The sequence below is a fragment of the Microtus oregoni genome, unplaced genomic scaffold (genome assembly GCF_018167655.1).
Source record: "Microtus oregoni isolate MIOR12 unplaced genomic scaffold, Mior012 000068F_ref0000429, whole genome shotgun sequence".
In the NCBI taxonomy this organism is placed as follows: domain Eukaryota; kingdom Metazoa; phylum Chordata; class Mammalia; order Rodentia; family Cricetidae; genus Microtus; species Microtus oregoni.
In genome coordinates this window covers 1,550,719-1,570,752 of record NW_024543975.1, presented here as the reverse complement: position 1 = coordinate 1,570,752, position 20,034 = coordinate 1,550,719, and the positions used below count along the sequence as shown (strand labels likewise).

General features: G+C 48.1%; 1 protein-coding gene across 1 annotated transcript in view; it reads left to right on the top strand.

Annotated features, from left to right (window-relative positions):
- Positions 1–525: 525 nt before the first annotated feature.
- Positions 526–20,034, top strand: part of Ext2 (exostosin glycosyltransferase 2) — a 139,826-nt gene continuing 120,317 nt past the window's right edge. The window contains exons 1-4 of the mRNA XM_041641297.1: positions 526–693; positions 7,974–8,539; positions 10,150–10,239; positions 15,860–15,976. Coding sequence (XP_041497231.1) covers positions 8,004–8,539; positions 10,150–10,239; positions 15,860–15,976 — 743 coding nt within the window. The 5' untranslated portion in view covers positions 526–693; positions 7,974–8,003. The remainder of the gene's footprint in view (positions 694–7,973; positions 8,540–10,149; positions 10,240–15,859; positions 15,977–20,034) is intronic.

The following is a 20,034-nucleotide window of genomic DNA, read 5'->3' as shown; positions in this document are numbered from 1 at the left end:
CCTATTTTTCTCTCCCACAAGCACATTTTACTTAAAAGAGAGTTTCTCTTGCTAGAGATCATGGTTTCTTATTAGCTTGTCTTGGATATATTTCCTTGCCGATGGGTGTGTATCCTCAAATTATTCCCTAATTATGTACACTGCTCCCATTGATTGTTACTATTAGAGACAGTGCAATGAATGTTACAAGAAGTGGAGAGACTTTTCTTAGGGTAAATTGTGCCCTGTATGCATAAAATGCTTTGTATGGTTGGGGGTGGTATCACTTATGTAGCCCAGGCTACCTTCGAACTAGTGCCTGATCCTCCTGTTGTACTGGGATTACAGGTAGGAGCCACCATGCCCGATCAAAAATGCTTGCGGGTTTTTTGTTTTGACAATTTTATTTCTGGAACTTGGTGCCTTTGGGGGTCCCTCTGGGCAGGTTTTCGAGCCAGGGCTGGGATGCAAGCCCGCGCTGACTCCTCCCGTCCAGCAGGGGGCGCGGCACGACCTCTCCGCATGCGCAGTGCGCGCCGTGTCAGCCGCCGCGAGCTATAGGCCTGCGCTGCTTTCCCAGCTGGTTCCTGCGGACCTGGAGCTGGCGGCGGCCTCCAGTCTCCACGCGACCACACACGGGCGGCCGTGGCTCACGACCGGCTGCAAGAGCCGGTGACGGAGCGCGGGGCCGAGCGGGAGGCGACCGGTTCCGAGGTGAGCGCGGCGCGGGCCGGCCGGGCCTCAGGGCTGGGCTCGGGGAGCCCGGGGCGCCCTCCCCCGGGCCCGTGCGCCTCGCCGGGACCTCCGTGGGAGTCCTCCCGGGGAGGCTTGCCCCTTGGCTCTCCCGGGCCGGTGCCTTCCGGGGACGCGGTCTCCCAGGACCCCTTGTCTCTGAGCGTGTGCCAGCAGCTCAGGATAGTTGGGAGATGCGTTCCCGATGGTGGGAACAGGATCCGGTTTTGAGAGTCAAATGATGGCTTGGTGTCTTTATTAGGACGTGCCGGTTCAGAAGGGCGCTTTCACTTACTGGTCTGTGGATGTTGTCTCGAGATCGGAACATGTCCATTTCAACTCTGTAAATCGACCAAGTGTTCTAAGTCCTCGAACTGAACTTTGAGTGTTCCGGAGCCCGAGGCTATTACATATATGTATACACACACACTCATGGTAATAAAAGACATAGTTGGTTGTCATCTCAATCCTTTTCCCTGACTTCAGCCTCCTAGTTGCACTAGCCTGTGCGGATGGGTAGTCATTTGAGAACCAGACTGCTGGTTCTGTTGGGGAACCCTGGAGGATCTTAGCCTTGCTGTTGACCTTTCTCTACCACAGGGAGTTCAGAAGTTTGTCGCACAGCGCTTTCAGGAAGGTGAAGTGAGACTGAGTGAACATATGCGTGTAAAGCGCTTCACACAGATGTGTGGAGGAGGGGTCGTTACTTCCTGTGTCCACTGTGATGTGCATCATTAGATATTAGAAACTGTTTTTAGAGGTAGTTAGCCGCACTGGCACTTTAGGTATCCTGTCAGGCAAGGCTGTACATTGTGAGCTAGTGTCTATTCGCCTACTTTGTTTTCAGAAGAGTTAGGGTAAGTCCCAGTGTGGCAGTGGTGGCGGGAGTTCAGCAGGCAGGACATCTCCAAAAAGCCTAAGAGGACAGAAAACTGTGACTTGGTTCGTTGGGCTGAGTGGATTGGCTGTAACCTGCGGCTTGGAAGAAAGGTGGTTCTGGCCAGTGTCAGGTAGGAGCAATTCCAGGTTCTAGTGTCTCACCCTGATGGCAGACAGGTGTCACAGCCATTCCCAGTACCTCCATGCTCCCCTACGTGGTGAATGGCACCAGCATTTTGGTTTTGAGGTGAGGAGTTTGAGGGTTCGAAGGGGAGGAGAGAGCAGGATGACAAGTTCCTGACCAGCTCAAATTAATTAATTAATAATTAAATTAATTATTTTTCTTAATTACTTGTTTTTATTTTATATGTGAGTGTTCTGCTTTGCTTACATATATGCACTTGTACTGTGTGCATGTGTCTGCAGTGCCTGCAGAGGCCAGAAGAAGGCATCAGATCCCCTGGAACTGGAGTTACAGATGGCTGTGAGCCTCCATGTGGATGCTGGTTATTATTATAATCACTGTGTTTCTGGGCCTAGGTCATACTCAGCCAGCTCGCTGCCACTGGGCTGGAGCCCCATTGCCGTTCGCCCCAGTCTCTCTTATTTTGTGTATGTGTTCTGACCCCAGTGCTTGCCACATTCTCAGCTTTATTTCTCAGAGTTGGTGTAGACGCTGGGTATTGTGCTGGCCTGTGAAGGCTTCCGTGAGCCGGGAGGAGTGGGCTGTCGTGCCTCAGCTCCCTGTCAGTCAGATGCTTCTGAGGTGTGTGTTCTGTATGAATCTTCAGGGCTCTTAGCAAAACTACGTTGTTTGCCCAGCTCAGTGATTTAACCAAGTCCAGCGTCACCACTCAGTTTTCCGGCTTCTCACTGGGTTTTCTGAAGTCTTCTCCTGGCAGCCACTTGTGCTCATGTCATTCTTCTCCGTTTGGCAGAGCACAGACCATGCTAGAAGTCTAGAAATGGCCCTAGCAAGCAGCCCTGAGAACATGTCCTGAGACCTACTTGCTCCCCCTCAGACGGCAGCAAGGACCCCTCAGCAGTGTAAAACAAGGCATTGGTAACCCTTGCCCTCTAGCAGAACAGTTGTAGGACTCCTACTGTGGCAGCTTGGGTTGAGAGCTAGCTAGGAGGGTGTCAGCCCCAGCGTGGTGGCTTGGCCTTGAGTGGGTATGGCCTCAGGTAATGGAAGGGTAGTGGCGTTGGCTGCCTCTTGCCATCTGCCTTAGGAGCCTTCATCGCAGATTATAGGTTCTGGGCAGCCAGGTGACAACTCAGGGCACATCGTGGAACACGGGAAGTTCCGTGGCAGTATGTCCTGTAGCTGGTGTGAGGATCATGCTGGAGTTGAACCATCCTCGTGGCAGAGCTTCAGAGGAGGTGAGGGCACAGCCTGCATCTGTGGCCAAGGCTGTGAACAGAGAGACTGGGGACACTAAGAACTTTGCTTCTCGGGATTTCCATGTCCTCAGATCTTGCAGCAGGTCTTTGAGGTAGAGGAAAGCTGCTTTGCCCACCTAGCCCACGCAGAGCTGTCCCTGGGGCAGCTGCTTTGTGCACAATGGTCTATCTGCTTCAGGATCTGCCTCCACCTCTGGTTTGCAGCTTTCCCTAAGTGGGGAGTCTTTCGATGTCTGTGGCCGCAGGACCTGGCTATGCAGACTAACAGCAGCTGGGGGAAGTATGTGTAGTAGCGTGCTATAAAACTGGATATGCAGTGTATGGAGACGGGTGCATTCTCTCATGATCCAGGGAAGTGACCCAGCTGGATAACAGGAGTTGGTCCTAATGTGCTGCTGGACAGGCTTGAAACTTGGATGCAGCCGTAGCCTAAGCCACAGGTTCTCACCCTGGGGTGAGTTCATTGTCCTCAGAGGTATTTGGCAATGTCTGGATATACTCTTGGTGGTTACAGTTAGAGGTCTTGGCTTTTACCAAGTAGAGGCTGATCTGTATAATAGCTTCCCAGTGAGAGAGTTACCTAACTCAAAACGTTAGTGGAAACCATGGTCTACAGTAAATGAGGGGAGGTATCAGGACTTCTGGCCAGAGTGTTGAAGAAACCATTGGAAGTTCAGTTTGGGAAGGCAGATAGCTTAAATAGGTTATTACTCGAGGCCAGAGATAACAGTGTTTGCTTGACCTCTGGTTATAGAATCGCTAGTAATATGGATTGGTCCTCTTGTTACATGGGACGGGCAAAGGGGCTGGCACTCTGGGAATATGGAATTGACCAGAGAGAGGCCGGCATTCTGGTAATATGGAATTGATCAGAGAGAGGCTGGCACTCTGGTAATGTGTAATTGCTAAGAAGTGGCTGGCACTTTTGAGAAGCAAGCTCGGCACTGCCCCCTTGCAGGCTGGGATCGACTTTCATGGTACCAAGGACTGAGTTCTCAAGTTCCTGAGAAAGGTAAAGTCGTGTCAGTGGTCAGGTGGTGTCCGTAGCCACAGACAGCAAGGCAGACATGGTCCATAGTGGATGGCGAGGCAGGGATGGACTCAGCCAGTCTCTCTTGACCCACTGTGCTGTGACAAGGTCATGGTCCTGGAAGCAGTGTAGCTGGGCAGCCAGCTCAGACACTGCCTGGGGTGTGTGTGTGTCCTTTCTTTTTGTTTTGCTGGTATGAGATTATTTCCTTTGTTTTCATGGGTGTAGTTAACTTCCTTGGTTTGGATTTTTCCTTCTAGCATATTCTGTAGGGCTGGATTTATAGATAGATATTGTTTAAATCTATCTGTCACGGAATGTCTTATTTTCTCCATCTATGGTGACTGGAAGTTTTGCTGGTTATAGTAGTCTGGGCTGGCATCTGTGGTCTCAGAGTCTGCAGCACCTCTGTCCAGGCCCTTCTGGCTTTCTGAGTCTCCTTTGAGAAGACGGGTGTAATTCTAATAGGTCTGACTATTTCCTACAGTTGTTTGTTTGTGCTTTTCTGGATTTATTTAGGGGATTCATTCATTTCCTCCTCAAGGACCTCTGTCATCTTCATAGTTGGTTTCAAGGTCAGCTATGTTGGAATGTTCAGGGCTGGCTGCAGTAGGCTAGCTGGGCTCAGGTGGAGATGCATGGCCCTGACTGTTACTGTGTTCTTATGCTTACCTCTAGGCATTTAAGTTTGGGGTGATTATACGTCTAGCTGCTGATTTCTGTTTGTCTTTGTTAGGTAGCTGTTTTATTCTTTGGTTTCTGTTTCCTCTCTGGCTGTGTGTTGCCTGTTTTGCTGGTGTGTTCAAGGGGAATGCTTGCTGGTGCCGGAGACTGGGGAAGGGGAAGCCAGGGTAGATGGTCTGTTACAGTGCTAGGGGTAACCCTGAAAATTGGGACTGGGTAACAGATGGTGGAAGGGTCCAAGGGCAGCCTACCCTGGTCTTCTGGGGGTACAAGGCCTGTGGCTGAACAGGGGGTGTCTTTCTGAGTTGGGGGCTGGGTTGCAGCTATGAGGTGGGGGAGGCCAGGGGAGATGGTCTGTGGGATCCTTAGGAGGCATGGAGAGAAAGAAGGGGAGGCTGCAGCTGGCATTCTGTTGCAGTGCTATAGGTGACCCTGAAAATTGGGTTTGAGGGAACCCAAAATTGGGAGAGTGGAAAAGGTTCAAGGGCAGCCTATTTGGTCTTCTGGCCAAAAAGTGGATTTCATAGTGTGATTGGAAGGCTGGGAAACTATTGTGTGAAAGGAGTTGGTCTAAAATTAGCAAAGGTCTCAAAATGACTATATACAATAAGTTACCTTGGCTCAGTGGTGGATTCTCCAACTCTGTTGTAGACCAACATGGATGAGCTGCTATGATGGGCCATGAGTTTCCCTTGTGTGTTTACCCTGCGGTGTTTGGTAACTACTGATTTAGAATTGAAGAAGACCTAGAGATCTTGTTGGAAAATTTTGTATGTGGGCTGGTGGGGTACAGCATCTGCCTCACCTCTTTCTCTCTGCAAACCCTAGGGGCCACCTAGGGAGGCAGAACTATAGTCCACACTGGGCCTGGGGCCAGTGGGGTGACTGTTAAGGTGTCAGAGAGGTGGTCCTCTGAAACCATATTCCTGCCATGGATGGACTGCTGCATGCTAGTCTGATCCTGGCATGCTGATTCACGTCCCAGAGATAGGGGTGAACTCTTCTGACAATGCCAGTCCCACCCGGACTGGCAGTGATTGCAATTGCAGTGGTCAAGGCTGGAAAGTCTTCCAGTGTGTGCAGTGATGGGTGCTCTACTTAGCAAAAGTGAAGATGACTGATAAGCCCGCTGAGGATCTCTGGGCTTTTCAGTAACTTCCCTCTGCTCACAGTTCCCCTGGCAGATCAGTATAGTAGGCACTCTTTGTAGTTTGGGCCTTCTACATGAACTGGAACATGGCTTGTTGCAATTCCTGGTCAGTCTGTAGCAACCATTCCACTTCAGCCTGTGTCCCACCCATTGCACTGGGCACGAGCTGTGGGAAGTCGGCCTGGTCTGCAGGGCAAGTGTGCCTATCTTAGTCAGGGTTATTATTGCTGCAACGAAACACTGTCACTAGACACAAGGTGGGGAGTAAAGTACAGTTCCATATAACAGTTCATCATCAAACGCCATGAGGGCAGGAACTCATAAACAGGGCAGGAATCTGGAGGCAGGAACCGATACAGAGGCCTTGGATGGGTGCTACTTACTGACTTGCTCCTCATGACTTGCTCCACCCACTTCTACTTCCGTTCTACTTCTAGAACCCAGAACCACCAGCCCAGGGATAGCACAGCACCACTGACAATGGGCTGGGCCCTCCCCATCAATCACTAATTTAGAAAATGACTTACAGCTGGATCTTATGGAGGTATTTTCTCAATTAATCTTCCCTCTTTTCAGATGACGTTTGTGTGTCATAAGACACACATAAGGTGACATAAGACTAGCTTCATACTTTCTTTTTAGCTGAGCACTGAATGGTTTCTTCTCTGTCTCTGCCCTGATACAGATTTTTCTGCTGCTGTGTAACTGATCTCGAAAATGCAGTGGCTTAGAGCGACAAGAGCGTGCAGGCTTTGATGGGGACAGTGTGGGTGTCTAAGGGTACCATCCACGGTTGCTCAAACTCCTGTATGGCAAGAGTTCCCAAGAGGACAGCTGCAGAAACTGAGGTTTCTTGGGACCCAGGCTCAAAGTCTTAGAATGCTCTCTGCAAGTGACAGACCATGGGGACTTGCAGGGAAGGGCCAGGGCTTCTGCTCCTGGGTGGTACAGTGCTGCTGTGTGTATTCATGGGTGGGAGGAGCTGTTGGCATCTGGATATGTTATTTTTTCTCTCCTGCCACTTTACCCCTCCTCCCTTTCCCCCTTACTTTGGTTCTCTGGCTTTGTTGACTTGTATACTTTTCGTTGAAATGGGCTAGCCTTTACTTTCATTATAAGATACCAACATCTTTAGAGTTAAAGATGGAGGCTGTTCTGAGATGCACTGACCCATCTCCACACCCTGCATCCCTTGGCTTCGTCTTCTCCCCGTTTAGGTGGGGTCAGCCTTGTCCCTATCACTGTCTGGTAGAGGCTCAATGATGGCTTATTAGTGAATAAATGAATGAGAACTGATTTTAAAGTTACAGAGCATCATTTTGGTTCAGATAAACTTTCACTTGGGGCAGGTGAATGTTTCAAAATAAATATCTGAAGTTATTTTATTTAGATTTTTCTTCTTTGGTCAGCACCTCCTTCCCAGTGCCCAACATTTCCTCGCTTATGTTTAAAGTAAATATACATAGAGTTGAGATTGGAGGGACGGCTCAGCAGTTAAAAGCACTGGTTGCTCTTCAGGGGACTCATGTTTCCTTCATACACATGGAACACACACAGACATACATGGAAGCTCACAACTGTCTGTAACTCCAGTCCCAGGGGATCCAGTACCCCTTTCTTGCCTCCATGGGCACCAGGCACACACATGGTGCACAGACATATGTACAGACAATGGATAAATTTAAAAGATAAATATATATAGGGCATAGCTATAATTTTATATTGTGTATTGACATTATATATTTATAGCATTAAATACTAAATAAATTATCCTATATATGGAAATACATATTTGCATATATTAGCAGTGTCAGAAGCCCTTGCCATTTTGACACAGCATGTAAAGGAAACAGGCAAGTATATTAGAGCTGGGTCTGGTGCCCTGTGCTTATAATCACGGTCTTTGGGACATGGAGGCAGGAGGATCAGGGCTTTAAGGCCATCCTTGGCTACATAGCCAGTTCAGGGCCAGCCTGAGCTTTGTGAGACCTTGTTTTGGGGAAAAAAATAGAGACATTAAATAAATGTATTAAAAGTTGAACAACTCAGTCCTTTCAGGGTGTTGCTTGCCATCCTAAACATGTGCTTTTCCCTGTGTTTGTCTTTGATGACCAGGCGTGTGAGGAAGAGGTTATCTGTGCCATTATGTGTGCATCAGTCAAGTATAATATTCGGGGTCCCGCCCTCATCCCAAGAATGAAGACCAAGCACAGGTTCTACTATGTCACCCTCTTCTCCATTGTCCTCCTGGGCCTTATCGCCACAGGCGTGTTCCAGTTCTGGCCCCACTCCATCGAGTCCTCCAGTGACGGGGGTGTGGAGAAACGCAGCATCCGGGAAGTGCCGGTGGTCAGGCTGCCGGCTGCCAGCCCCATCCCCGAGCGGGGGGATCTCAGCTGTAGGATGCACACGTGTTTCGATGTCTACCGCTGTGGCTTCAACCCGAAGAACAAGATCAAGGTGTACATCTATCCCCTGAAAAAGTACGTGGATGATGCAGGTGTGCCAGTGAGCAGCACCATCTCCCGGGAGTACAATGAACTGTTAACGGCTATCGCAGACAGTGACTACTACACTGATGACATCAGCCGCGCCTGTCTGTTTGTCCCCTCCATCGATGTGCTGAACCAGAACCCCCTTCGCATCAAGGAGACGGCACAGGCCCTGGCCCAGCTTTCCAGGTATCTGACGCCTCGCCCCCAGAGCCCAAGGGAATATGTCTCCCATTGGCTTGTCCCCAGATGTTTCAGCTGACAGATGTGTGAGTGACTCAAGTGTAGCAGGAGGTCTGTGCTGTGAGTGCCAGCCTGGGGCTGTCATCCTGCTGCTGTGGTGGCCTGTGGCTTCCTGGGGTTTAGAACTAAGGGAGGCTCTTCTCCTATACCTCTTGTAGATTAAAATGCATAGCCGCAGGGCATTCCTGTACTGTGAACAGCTTGAAAGGCAGCTCAGCAAAAGGGATGTAAGATTTATTCCATACTCTGCCTCCAAGAGGTAACCACTGTTATTGTTTCAATGTTTTTTCTTTTGTATGAAATTGCTATGTGTGTATAATTATAAACATTTTTTGGCCAGGAATGGCATCATGTGATCATACTCCAAAGGAGCTTTATTTCTCATAATACATTCTGAATATCTTTCCAAATAGTTTTTAAAGACATTTATTGTACAATAGTACTTGAGTGCTCTATTTGCTTTCTGTCAGAAGAGGACATCAGATCCCTCTAGAGATGGTTGTGAGCCACCATGTGGTTGCTGGGAATTGAGCTCAGAGCCTCTGGAAGAGCAGCCAGTGCTCTTAACCACTGTGCCATCTCTCCATCCCCTTTTTAACAGTGTGTGTGTGCGCTCACACGCAAACACTCAGATACATACACACACAATGTCTGTGTAAAGGCCAGAGATTGGTGTTGGGTGTCTTTATCACTCTCCACCTTATCTCTTTTGAGAAAGGTCTCTCACTGAATCTGGAGCTGGCCCATTTGACTACATAGCTGGTCAGTGAGCCAGGGATCCTCCTGCCTCTGCCTCCCCTGCAGTGGGGTTACAGGCACGCTCCTCTGCACCTGACTTCTCTATGGGTGCTGAGAATCGGACTCAGGTCCTCATACTTGTACAGCAAACACTGTACTGAGTGAGTCATCTTTCTGGCCCTTCACATCCTTTTTAGTATAATTTTGAAGGTTGTGTACCATTCCATTGTATGGATATTCTGTAATATATTTAATCAGCCACCTATAGTCTGTTTACTTTTGTTTCTTTTAGATTTTTATTTATTTAAATGTGTATAATGTTCTGCCTGCATGTGTATCTGTACCACGTGTATTCCTGGTGTCCTCACAGGCCGGAGGAGAGCATTGAATCCCCTGGAACTGGAGTTATAGAAGGTTGTGAGCCATCATGTGAGTGCTAGGATTAGAACCTGGGTCCTCTGGAAGAGCAACCAATGTTCTTAGCCACTGAACCATCCCTCCAGCCCTACTTTTGCTTCTTGGGCATTTAGGTGGGTTTCAGGTTTTTGGTTTTTTTTTTTATGTTAAATGATCAGAAATGGTGGTGTAGCAGATGAGCTGGGAGTATACATCTTTCTTATTTTTTAGCCTGTTGTCCCTTTGGGTTTTCAGAAGTTTCTTTGCACCTGCGAGGCCTTGCTGTTGTGGCTGCTTACACCTGTGTCCCAGCAGGTGGCGCTGTTGCAGGCTTGGGCTGTTTGCACATGTGCTCCAGAGTCATGCACTCATTTCTTCCTGGTTGAAGTGTGGATTCTCTTAGTTGTTTGCTTTCTCCATAGGTGGGATCGAGGAACAAATCACCTGCTGTTCAACATGTTGCCTGGAGGTCCCCCAGATTACAACACTGCCCTGGATGTCCCCAGAGACAGGTGAGCATTTGGGAGGCTGTCCCATGATGGATTTCTGAGGATTAGATAAGTTAAATTGGAATCATTTATATCCATGAAATTAGATTCCTAGGTACAGGTGTGGTGGCATGCACCTTTAAGCCCGGCACTTGTGAGGCAGAGGCAGGTAGATCTGCAAGTTTGAGGCTTCTTCCAGGACAGCAGGGCTACACAGGGAAAAAGCTGTATACAATCAATCAATAAATAAGAAAGGAATTAGGTTCCTGAACCTGCTGGGATATATTTTATGATCACAATTGTTTATTAAACTAGAAAATTCTCAGGGGCATTTCCGTCAAGCCAGAAACGAGGAAGCTGTTTAAACCTGTGGGCACACTGGAGCTGAGGTCGTGGACAGCTCTAAGAACTATCTTGCTTTCCTAGTCTGAGCTAGCGTTAGTTTCAGGTGTAGTATCCAGCCCAGTTAGGTTCAGGATAATGGTGTCCGTCCATGCTTTCTGAATTGGGGCTCATTTGCCAAAAGTGGTTCTGTAGCTTCTGAGGAGAGAGGAGTGGATGTGTAAAGGTACCCGAAGCCTGTATCGTGAGGGCAGGCAAGGTGCTCATGGCATCATTGCCGGTGATTTGATCAGCCAGTTCCTTCTCCCCATTTTCTTCCCACCTCACCTCTCCTTTGTTCCCTCCTTTCTGGCAAAGCTGCCCAAATAGGCAGAAGCGGGGAGAGGTGGCCGGTGCTCTTGACTGTGGGAGCACTCGTGACATTCCCCTGCCCTCTCATGTTAGTATCCCTGTTACTCACTTTAGCCTGCGGCTCCTGAAAGTTCCAGGATGAGGTGCTGGGTTTATCCCTTCTGTTAGTGTTTGGTTCACAGCTCTGAGGAAAACAGAGCTACTACTCAGGACAGTGTTCAGGTTGCAGGTGTCTACAGGAGTGTGGGCAGATTCATTTATCCCAGTCTCGTTACATGGTGCGGAATCTGGGATCAGTGTTGCCGACAGAGGTCTCTTCCTGAGACCAGCTGTGTTCCCAGAGGCTAACATTGTCATCCGTGGAAATATACACTGTGTCATGTGTCTGCCCAGATGGCTGATCTCAACATTCTGTGCTTCAAGTGGCTATCTGAAGTCAGTTTTGAGGTTTTGTCTGGTAATAGGATGATTACTAGACGCATAATAATGTAGAGAGCCCCGTGGACAACAGGGGCAGTGTAACCACACAGGGATAGAGAGCCCCGTGAACAACAGGGGGCAGTATGGCTGCCACTGTGTCCAATGGGACACTTCACTTTTTTTTGGCATCTTGCTTATGCTCTGCATGTGTGACTGATTTTTCTCTTTAATCAAGTGTTAAATGTGGGAAGGTTCCAAGTGGGCAGGAGAATGTTGGGGTTTTAGTAGTTGATGCCTGGGTGTTAGGACTAGAAGGTAAAATTGTTTTCATCAGCATGTAGTTGGCTCTGTCTTGGCTGCAGTACTTTTCACTTTGATGCCTTGGTAGCTTCTGTGTGGGAGGAGTCATAGGCTTGTTTTTAAGTCTTTGTCCTCTGTCCTTGCCTGTGTGTTTGGAAAAGTGGAGGATAGCATCAGATGTAGCTGTTCTGTAACTAGAAGGCAGGTGTGCTGGATTAGATCCTTGAAGTCTGAACTCATGAATGTGCTTGCTTATATGATATTTTGTTTTGTTTTTCTGTGTATCCCTGGCTCTCCTGGAACTCACTCTGTAGACCAGGCTGGCCTTGAACTCACAAAGATTCACCTGTCTCCGTCTCCCTAGTGCTGGGATTAAAGGCGTGCATCACCATTGCCTGTCTGCTTATATGGTATCTTGCTGAAAGAAGTGCAAGGATTTGAAATGAATTAGAATCCAGGGCCTTCAGCATGCTAAGCAAGCACTCTACCACTGAGCTGTAGTCCAAACTCCAAACATACCATTTATGCTGCTTAAATGTTTTCTGTTTCTCTTAGAACTTTTAGGAACAGTACACATAACGCAAAGGTACTTTACACGAGAGTTGAACCACATGGGGTTGTCTTCAGCCTGTCCTTGCACGGACACCAAGCAGAATGTGAAGCAGCTAGTCACATCCTCAGTGAAGAACAGAGAGACAATGGCGCATGCTCACTCTGCTCTTGTACAGTCTACACCCCCACGCAGGGAATAATAGTGGCTCCTACTTGGTGTCTGGGTCTTCCCAAATAAATAGGATAGTTAAGATAACCTCTTCTTCCCCCAGACATGTCCACATGCCAATCTAGAAAATTCCTCATTAAAAATCTTTTCTAGGTGATTCTACATTGTGCCAAATTGACAAGTAAAACTGTCACAACTGTTCTGTTTTTCTAGTCCTTTGCCCCCACCCCCCGAGTTTATACACACACAGCACAACACATATGCATGCACACACATATACACTCACGCAGGCACACACACATGCACCCCACACACACATTAAGTTTAACTTTAGTGGGAGCATATTAGACCTCTTTAATGCTTAACTAATGTTTATTTTCTTAGGTATATTCTAGAATATTACTACCTTGGATTTTCATTAGCCTTTTTTTGAATTTGTCTTGTACATATTTCTGCTGTGGTGTGGGTGTATATATTCATTTATTTGAACTTGTTAGGGAAACTTTAATCCTACACAAGAGAAGAGGGTTATAGCATAGTGAACTCTGTACCCCCACTGTCAGCCTCCTGGCCAGTCTTGGTCCATCTATTCTGAATGGCCTCCTTCCCCAATTATCTAGAAGCAAATTCCAGACCTCATCCCATTCCCTGTGCAGACATTCCTGTGTAGTTCTCTATATTAACTATAACACTAGTATCATACCTAAAATATCAACAGTACTTAGAAAAATGTTTATATTTAGTGTATTTGTATGTGCCTGCATGAGTTTGTGTGCACCTCATGTGTGTAGGTTCCCTTGGAGGCCAGAGGGTGTGGGATCCCTTGGAACTGGAGTTACTGGCAGTTGTGGATACTGGGCCGCGAGCCCTGGTCTGCTGTAAGAGCAGTAAGCACTCCTAACTACAGAGTCATCTCTCCAGCCATATAGTATTTGGTGGTGGTTTTGAGACGCCCCCTCTCTCTTTGATACAGACTAGCCTCAGACTCAAAATCTGCAGCTGCAGGTTTCTTAACTGAGATTGCAGGCATGCACAGACATGCTCTGTTCAACAATATTTCTTTTCAATTGTTGCTTAAACAAAGCAGACAAACAGTTTTTGAGATAGTATCACTAAGGAGACCAGGCTGGCTTCGAACTCACTGAGATCCATCAGTCTCTGCCTCTCTGGTGCTGGAATTAAAGGCATGTGCCATGCCACCACCTGCTCAACAATACTTGTTTAAATAAATTGATAAACTGCTAGGCACCTGTGTTTGGCACTGTGAGTGCTCAGCAGTAGGAGGCCATCTGTAGCTGCTTGTGTGGATGGGAGTCAGGAGGGTGGTGGGAGCAAGGCTCAGCATGGGGGACAGAGGAGGAATATCTGGTTAGCCCCTGGGGACCTTCCCTTTGACCCCTTGGCCTGCCATGGGCAGGATCATTAACTCAGACTTCTTGACCTAAAGCTTTTGATTCCATCTCTTGTGGAACTCGCTCCAGCTTGAGGATCTGTGATGGGAAAACAGAAACCCTCTCTGCAGTCCGTGTGAAACGTGTCCTGTGAAGTGAGGGCAGGTGGTGCTCTGTCTGTTCCAGCGCCAGGGGAGCTGGGCTGAAGAGGCTGGGCTTTACAGGGGAGGATCCTCGGGACATTTGGACCTCCTGTCATCCCGGTTCTTTCTGAGATCACAGTCAGAGATGGCCTCTGTGTGTGTGTGTGTGTGTTTACACTTCTCTGCTGTATCTGCACACCTGCCCCACGTCTCTGCATCGTAATAATGTGTTTGGGACCACAGGACAGAATAACAGAATAATAATGAAGGTTGATGTGAGAAAGGACGCATGCTCCGCATCGCTGCTCCCTGCAAGTGGACAGTAACAGCCTAGTCACCCACAATGCTGACTTACTGTACTGTCTGGTGCCTGTCTAGTGCCCACGTCTGTTTCTCTGCACAGCGGTCCTGGGGCCTGCAGGGTCTGCTTGCTGTCACAGCCACGGAACCCATCCAAGTTTATGTTGGATGGATGCAGTATTGCAGGGTGATCAGGAAAACACCGGAGTGTGTGTTGGTACTGAGGATGTCATCATCTTAGAAGCAGACAGGAGGCTGGAGAGGTTCCAAGTCTGCTTGCTACTCCACTTGACAGTTCTTGGTTTCAGAGTACTTAAGCAAACAGAATGGGGTTTCCAGGGGTGGTTTGAACACTTCTGAACGTAGGCTGGCCACATTAGAAGGGAATATAAGTTGTGCAGAGGGGATTGGTAACAATTAGTATTGAAAAGAAAACGTGGTTTTCTTAGTTCAGACATTGTGCTCAAACTCCAAGGTGTGTGCCACTAGCAAAATCGCCCCAGAAAGTGCTTTTGATGACTTGGGGCCCTGGGACAGAAGCACAGCTGAGGCTGGTGTGACCCACACCTGCTCCTCTGTCTGATGAAGTGTCATCGTGGCACTTGCTGGATCCAGTTAAAACAATGTGGTTGGTATTTTCTAATTAGGGCGGAGGCATGGTGGTGCCCACAGACGCCAAGAGAGGCTCTAGTGCACAACCCATCTGTTTCCCAATTAGGGGATGGTTAATAAGACCAGGCAGGGACAGTGGCAGCTGGTGGAGGCTGTGTGAGTAACACAGCCCTGGTATGGCAGAAGGAGAGCTGTTTGGTCCAGGGACTGGAGAGTCTGGACTGAGGTACTGTGAGATGTGGTACCTGCTGGCTACCATTGCTTTTCTTGTCTGTAGTCTTGAGGGATTCCAGGAGGAGGTGAGAAATGGTTGCCCAATCTTCCTATAGACCTTCTGCTACCCCTGATGCTGTGGATGTGTTGATAATAAAGTGGGGACTGGAGAGCTGGCTCAGTGGTTAAGAGGACTGGCTGCTCTTCCAGAGGATCTGGATTTGATTGCCAGCACCCACATAGCTGCTCATAACTGTCTATATAACTCTAATTTGAGGAGAGCCCATACCATCTTCTGGCCTCCATAGGCACACATGCAGGCAAAATACTCATACACATTAAAAAAAATAATAAAATAAAATTTTTTAAAAGGATAAGGATTTCCAGGGAGGTGAGCAGGGTCCAAAGGAGGCAGCACAGGGCTGACAGGGTAGCTCAGTAGTAAGGGAGGCTTCCACCAAGTGTAAAGACTGAATTCTGTCCTGGAACACACATGGTGAATGGAGAGCACAGACTCACAACTTGTACCCTCACCTCTACACATGTACTGTGGTAAATGCACACGTGCACACACATCTATACAACATACACCAGAAAATAAAAGTGTAGTTGAATTTTTTGGAAGTAAGGAAAGATTTTAGGCAGTGGAGGAGGGCTCTTGTTAGTTGATGGAAAGCAGCTGACGCCTGGGTGGGGCATTGTGAGTTAGGGTTGGGTCAGTGCTTCTCAAGCACAGGGTCTCCTACATTATCTGTCGTGTTTATTAATCCTCAGTCCTTGCCCTCCCTTCCCATGGTGTTTATCACGAAGACCTTTTTTTCTCAATGTTTACCAAACTCATTTCTCTGCAGGGCACTGTTGGCTGGTGGCGGCTTTTCTACCTGGACTTACCGGCAGGGCTATGATGTCAGCATTCCTGTCTTCAGCCCACTGTCAACTGAAGTGGTTCTCCCAGAGAAAGCTCCAGGGTAAGGTGCATCCCTGCCCCCTCAACCCTCCCCCCCCAGCATGCACCATACACAGCAAATTAGCAAGTCTGTCATGTGAGAACTGTCCCTTGGATCTATCTGGTCCCTCTCCCCTGGATCTGCCTGTACCAGCCCACTGCCATCTCCCTTGGGATAAGTGACTTCCTGCTTTGTGAACCCGACTCTGGTATCCCTACTATCCAGCTTGGTCTTGCCCTTCCAGTGCCTGCCAGATAAAGCCATACTTTCCTGAATGCCTGTCCCAGCTGTCTGGTGTCTGGCCACAGTCTTTCTTGCAGGTCCTCTCTCGAAGTGCATACCCTTCAGTTTTTTTACAACAGGTTTTGTTCTTCCTGTTATTCTCTAAACTCTTATCTGTGAGTGTGTGTTGTGTACACGTGTATGTTGTGCACGTGTATGTGTGTTGTGTGTGCATGTGTGTATCTGTGGGGTGGGGTGTGTGTTGTGTGCATGTGTGTGTGTGTGTGTGTGTGTGTGTGTGTGTAGGCAAAGATGACCCTCAGGTATCTGTTCTCGATTGCTCTCCACTTTTTGTTTTTTAAGGCAGGGTTTCTCATTGAACCAGAGCTCATCAATATGGCGAGGCTGATTAGTCAATGAGCTTCAAATTCTTCCTGTCTCTATCCCTCAGTTCCTCCCACCTCCCAGCCCACCACCCTGGCTGTACTCCAGACATGTGCTCCTTGTCTGGCTTTCTTTGGTGTCCCTGGGGATCTGAACTCAGGTCGTGAAGCTTGTATAGCAGGGAGTGTACGAGCCAGCCAAGCCATCTCCTGAGCCCTGCCCAACACTCTTTCTCCTTAGCTCTATCAGTCTAAGCCCTGCTCATCCTGTAGGTTTCAGCTTGAAACTGCTTAGTTGGGGAAGGGTGGGCCACAGTTTCTTTTCCCTGGACCAGACCCCCTGTATTCTGTTCCCACTGCAGGCTTCCCTTCCCTAGGGTGGTGCTTGGGCAGTGGCACAACTCTTGGCAAGCCTGTCCTGTTTGGTCTTTGGATTTTGTCAGTGCGATGGAGTACAGGCCAGGTCTGCTCTTTAACCACCGTAGTGGGCTTGACATTTAGTTGGCTCATATTTTCGTATGTGGCATAAGGGGAAAGGTCTGGTTGCATGTACATAACCCATTCTTTCCTGGAGACTGTTTAGAAGTTGTTTCCTGGTGGGAGCTCTGCGAGTTTTAAACAGACATGATGATGACGGGGGTATCCTTTGCTTGCATGGGTGAAATGACAGCACACAGAATGTCCTATCAGGTGTCACTTGGGACCAGCCCACAGTTTGATAGAAATGAGTCTCAAGGCACTAGTTCACTCAGAGAACATTAGGCCCATTCTCTGAGCATACAAGACTCAGAAGTCTGTGTGGACTCTGACAAGCCCGTGTACACTCACTCCCCAGGAGAAGACAGCACCTTCCTGCATGTTTCATTCCGTGGCCTGGAGCCAACCAAGCTCTGAAGTATCTACAGCATTTCTTTAGCAAATGTTTAGACACGATGCCAAGCCCTGTTCAGCTCCATGTGCTTTCCCTTAGCCCTCTGCACGGCAAAGCAAGGCTGCGTGGTCTGTGCACAGCAGCACAGGGTCATCCTGGGGGCTCCCAGGTGTGACTTCATTGCCTTTAAGTTGATAGTAACTCACAAACTGCAAACCAGTGTTTAAAGTATAAAATCCTGGGGCAGGGAGGTTGTAGCTTATTCAGGATTGTGTAGTTCTCATCAATGCTGCTGTCTAAATAGAACATTTTATCACTCTCCAAATACAGTCAGCAGCAGCCAGTTGTCACCTCTGCTCAGGGCAGCATCTGCTAGCCTCTTTCCCGTCTCTGGCTCTTCTCTGGACACTTTATGCTGGTGTGATCAGGCTTGTGTCCATCCTCCTCTACTGAGTGTGTTTTCACACTTTCCTCAAGCTGTAGCATGGAGCAGACACTTACTTCTCCCCTTGCTGGCTGTTTCTTGTGTGTCCGCACCATGTTTGGTTCACCCAGTCATCAATGGATGGCAATCACGATTATTTCTAATATTTAGCTGTATTGAACATGCTGCTGTGAGCCTTCAAGTGCAGGCTTTTGTGGAAGCCTGTCTTTTCAGTTCCCTTGGCTTCCTATCGAGGAGTGGCATTGTTGAGCCATAGAGTAATTCTCTTGTAGAGGAAACACCAGACCTGCTCCCAAAGACTACAACACTGTGTGCACTGGCCAGCCAGTGCTGTATAAAGTTTCCAGTCCTCCTTGTCTTCATGGCACGTCATTACCTGTGCTTTCCATTGCGGCCATCCTAGGGCATGTGGGGCATTGTCTCACTGTTGCTTTCCTTTGCGTTTCCCTGGTGATCCCTCCCCTTGCATAGATTTTCCTTGTGCTTATAGCCACTTACACGACTTCTTTGGATAAATGCCTGTTCATATTATTTGCTCATTTTAAATTGAATTGCTGCCTATTGTAGAATTTTAACAATTTTTATGTAGTTCAGGCATGGGGCCTCACTGGGTATGTGATTTGCAAATATTCTCTCCTCTTCTGTAGGCTGCTTTTCCACTTTCTTGATAGTGACCTTTGAGGTACAAAAGGTTCTACTTTTAATGAAGTCTAATTTCTCTCTCTCTCTCTCTTGGGTTGGGGAGCAGCATTTGTGTGTGTGTCTTAGTATTTGAGACAGTGTTGAGACAGGGTCTTGCGTCGAATCTGGAGCTCACCAGTTCGTGGAGACTGGCTGGCCCGTGAGCCTCTAGAATTTCAGTGTCTTGTGTGCTAGGTGTGGAGCTCAGGTCCCCATGCTCTCACAGCAAGCCTTTCCTGTCTGGATGGATCCCAGCCCCCAGTTTATCGGATTTTTGTTTAGATTGCTTGTACTTTTGGTGAAAATGTCAATATTAAAAAGAGAGATCATTGCTGAATCAAGCTTATGCTAGATTTACACGAATGTTCGCTTTGAAGAGTTTTGAGTGTTCTGTGTGAGGTAGGGGCCACATCTGTTCTCCTCCTGCTTGTACATAGCCAGTTGTCTCAGCCCCACTTCTGTATTCTGAGTCCTGTTGAGCTTCACTGGCCAAAAGAGACTGGTTTATGTTTTGATTCTGCCCCCATCGTCATCATGTGTCTGTCCTTGTGGAAGGAAGTCCCTCACTGGCTCAGTTACTGTAGCTTTGTGAAACATTTTGATGTAAGTAAATTGAGTTCTCCAACTTTGTGACATTTTCAAGGTTTCCCTGGCTACTCAAAGCCCTTACGTTTTCTTACTTTTGATAACAGCACAACTTAACTAAATATAATTTACAACACTGGGTCTGGAGAGATGTCAGTGCTGAAGAGTGCACACCGTTTTTGCGGAGGACCTGCGTTTCCTCTCAGCACCCACATTGGACAGCTCACTACTGATTCTAACTCCACCTGCAAGGGCCAGGTGCCTCTTCTAACCCCAACGGGCACTTGCATCTCTGTCTCATACAAATGCACGATCCACAGTTTTCCCAAAAGTTATTAGGAAAAATTCCAAGTGGTAGTGAAGCTTAAAAATCTTGTCTGTACCTGTTGGTGTCGCTCAGCTCTGAGTGCTTGTCGGGTGCAGGCATAACTTTGGGCCTGGTTCCTAGCACCCCACATCCTGAGCACAGAGAACATAATGGTATTCAGTGTTCCCATGTGCGGCTCTTACGTATGCTTCTGTGACTTGTGTTTAAGGCTGCCTTTCTTTATCTCATGAAATACAGACTTACACATTTCCTGTGGCTCTGAGTAGGACAGACTGATTTGTAAAGCATAAAGACTTAGCTATTATCATAATTTAAGGGCTGGGGTGTTCAGGACAAGCAGCTCTGCTTGCAAGGCCTTGCTGGGGAGTACTCTGCAGGGCACCCAGGTGGTGCTGGGCATCACATGGTGAGATAGACTTTCCTATCCAGACCTTATTCTACAGAAGGAAGCCCCCTGGGTTAGAGCTCCCCCTCGTGGCCTCTTTTCATTGTAAGCACCTTCCAGAGATCTCGCCTCTGGAAGCACAGTTGATGACGTTTCTACCTTCTTTGATTTTCACAGTG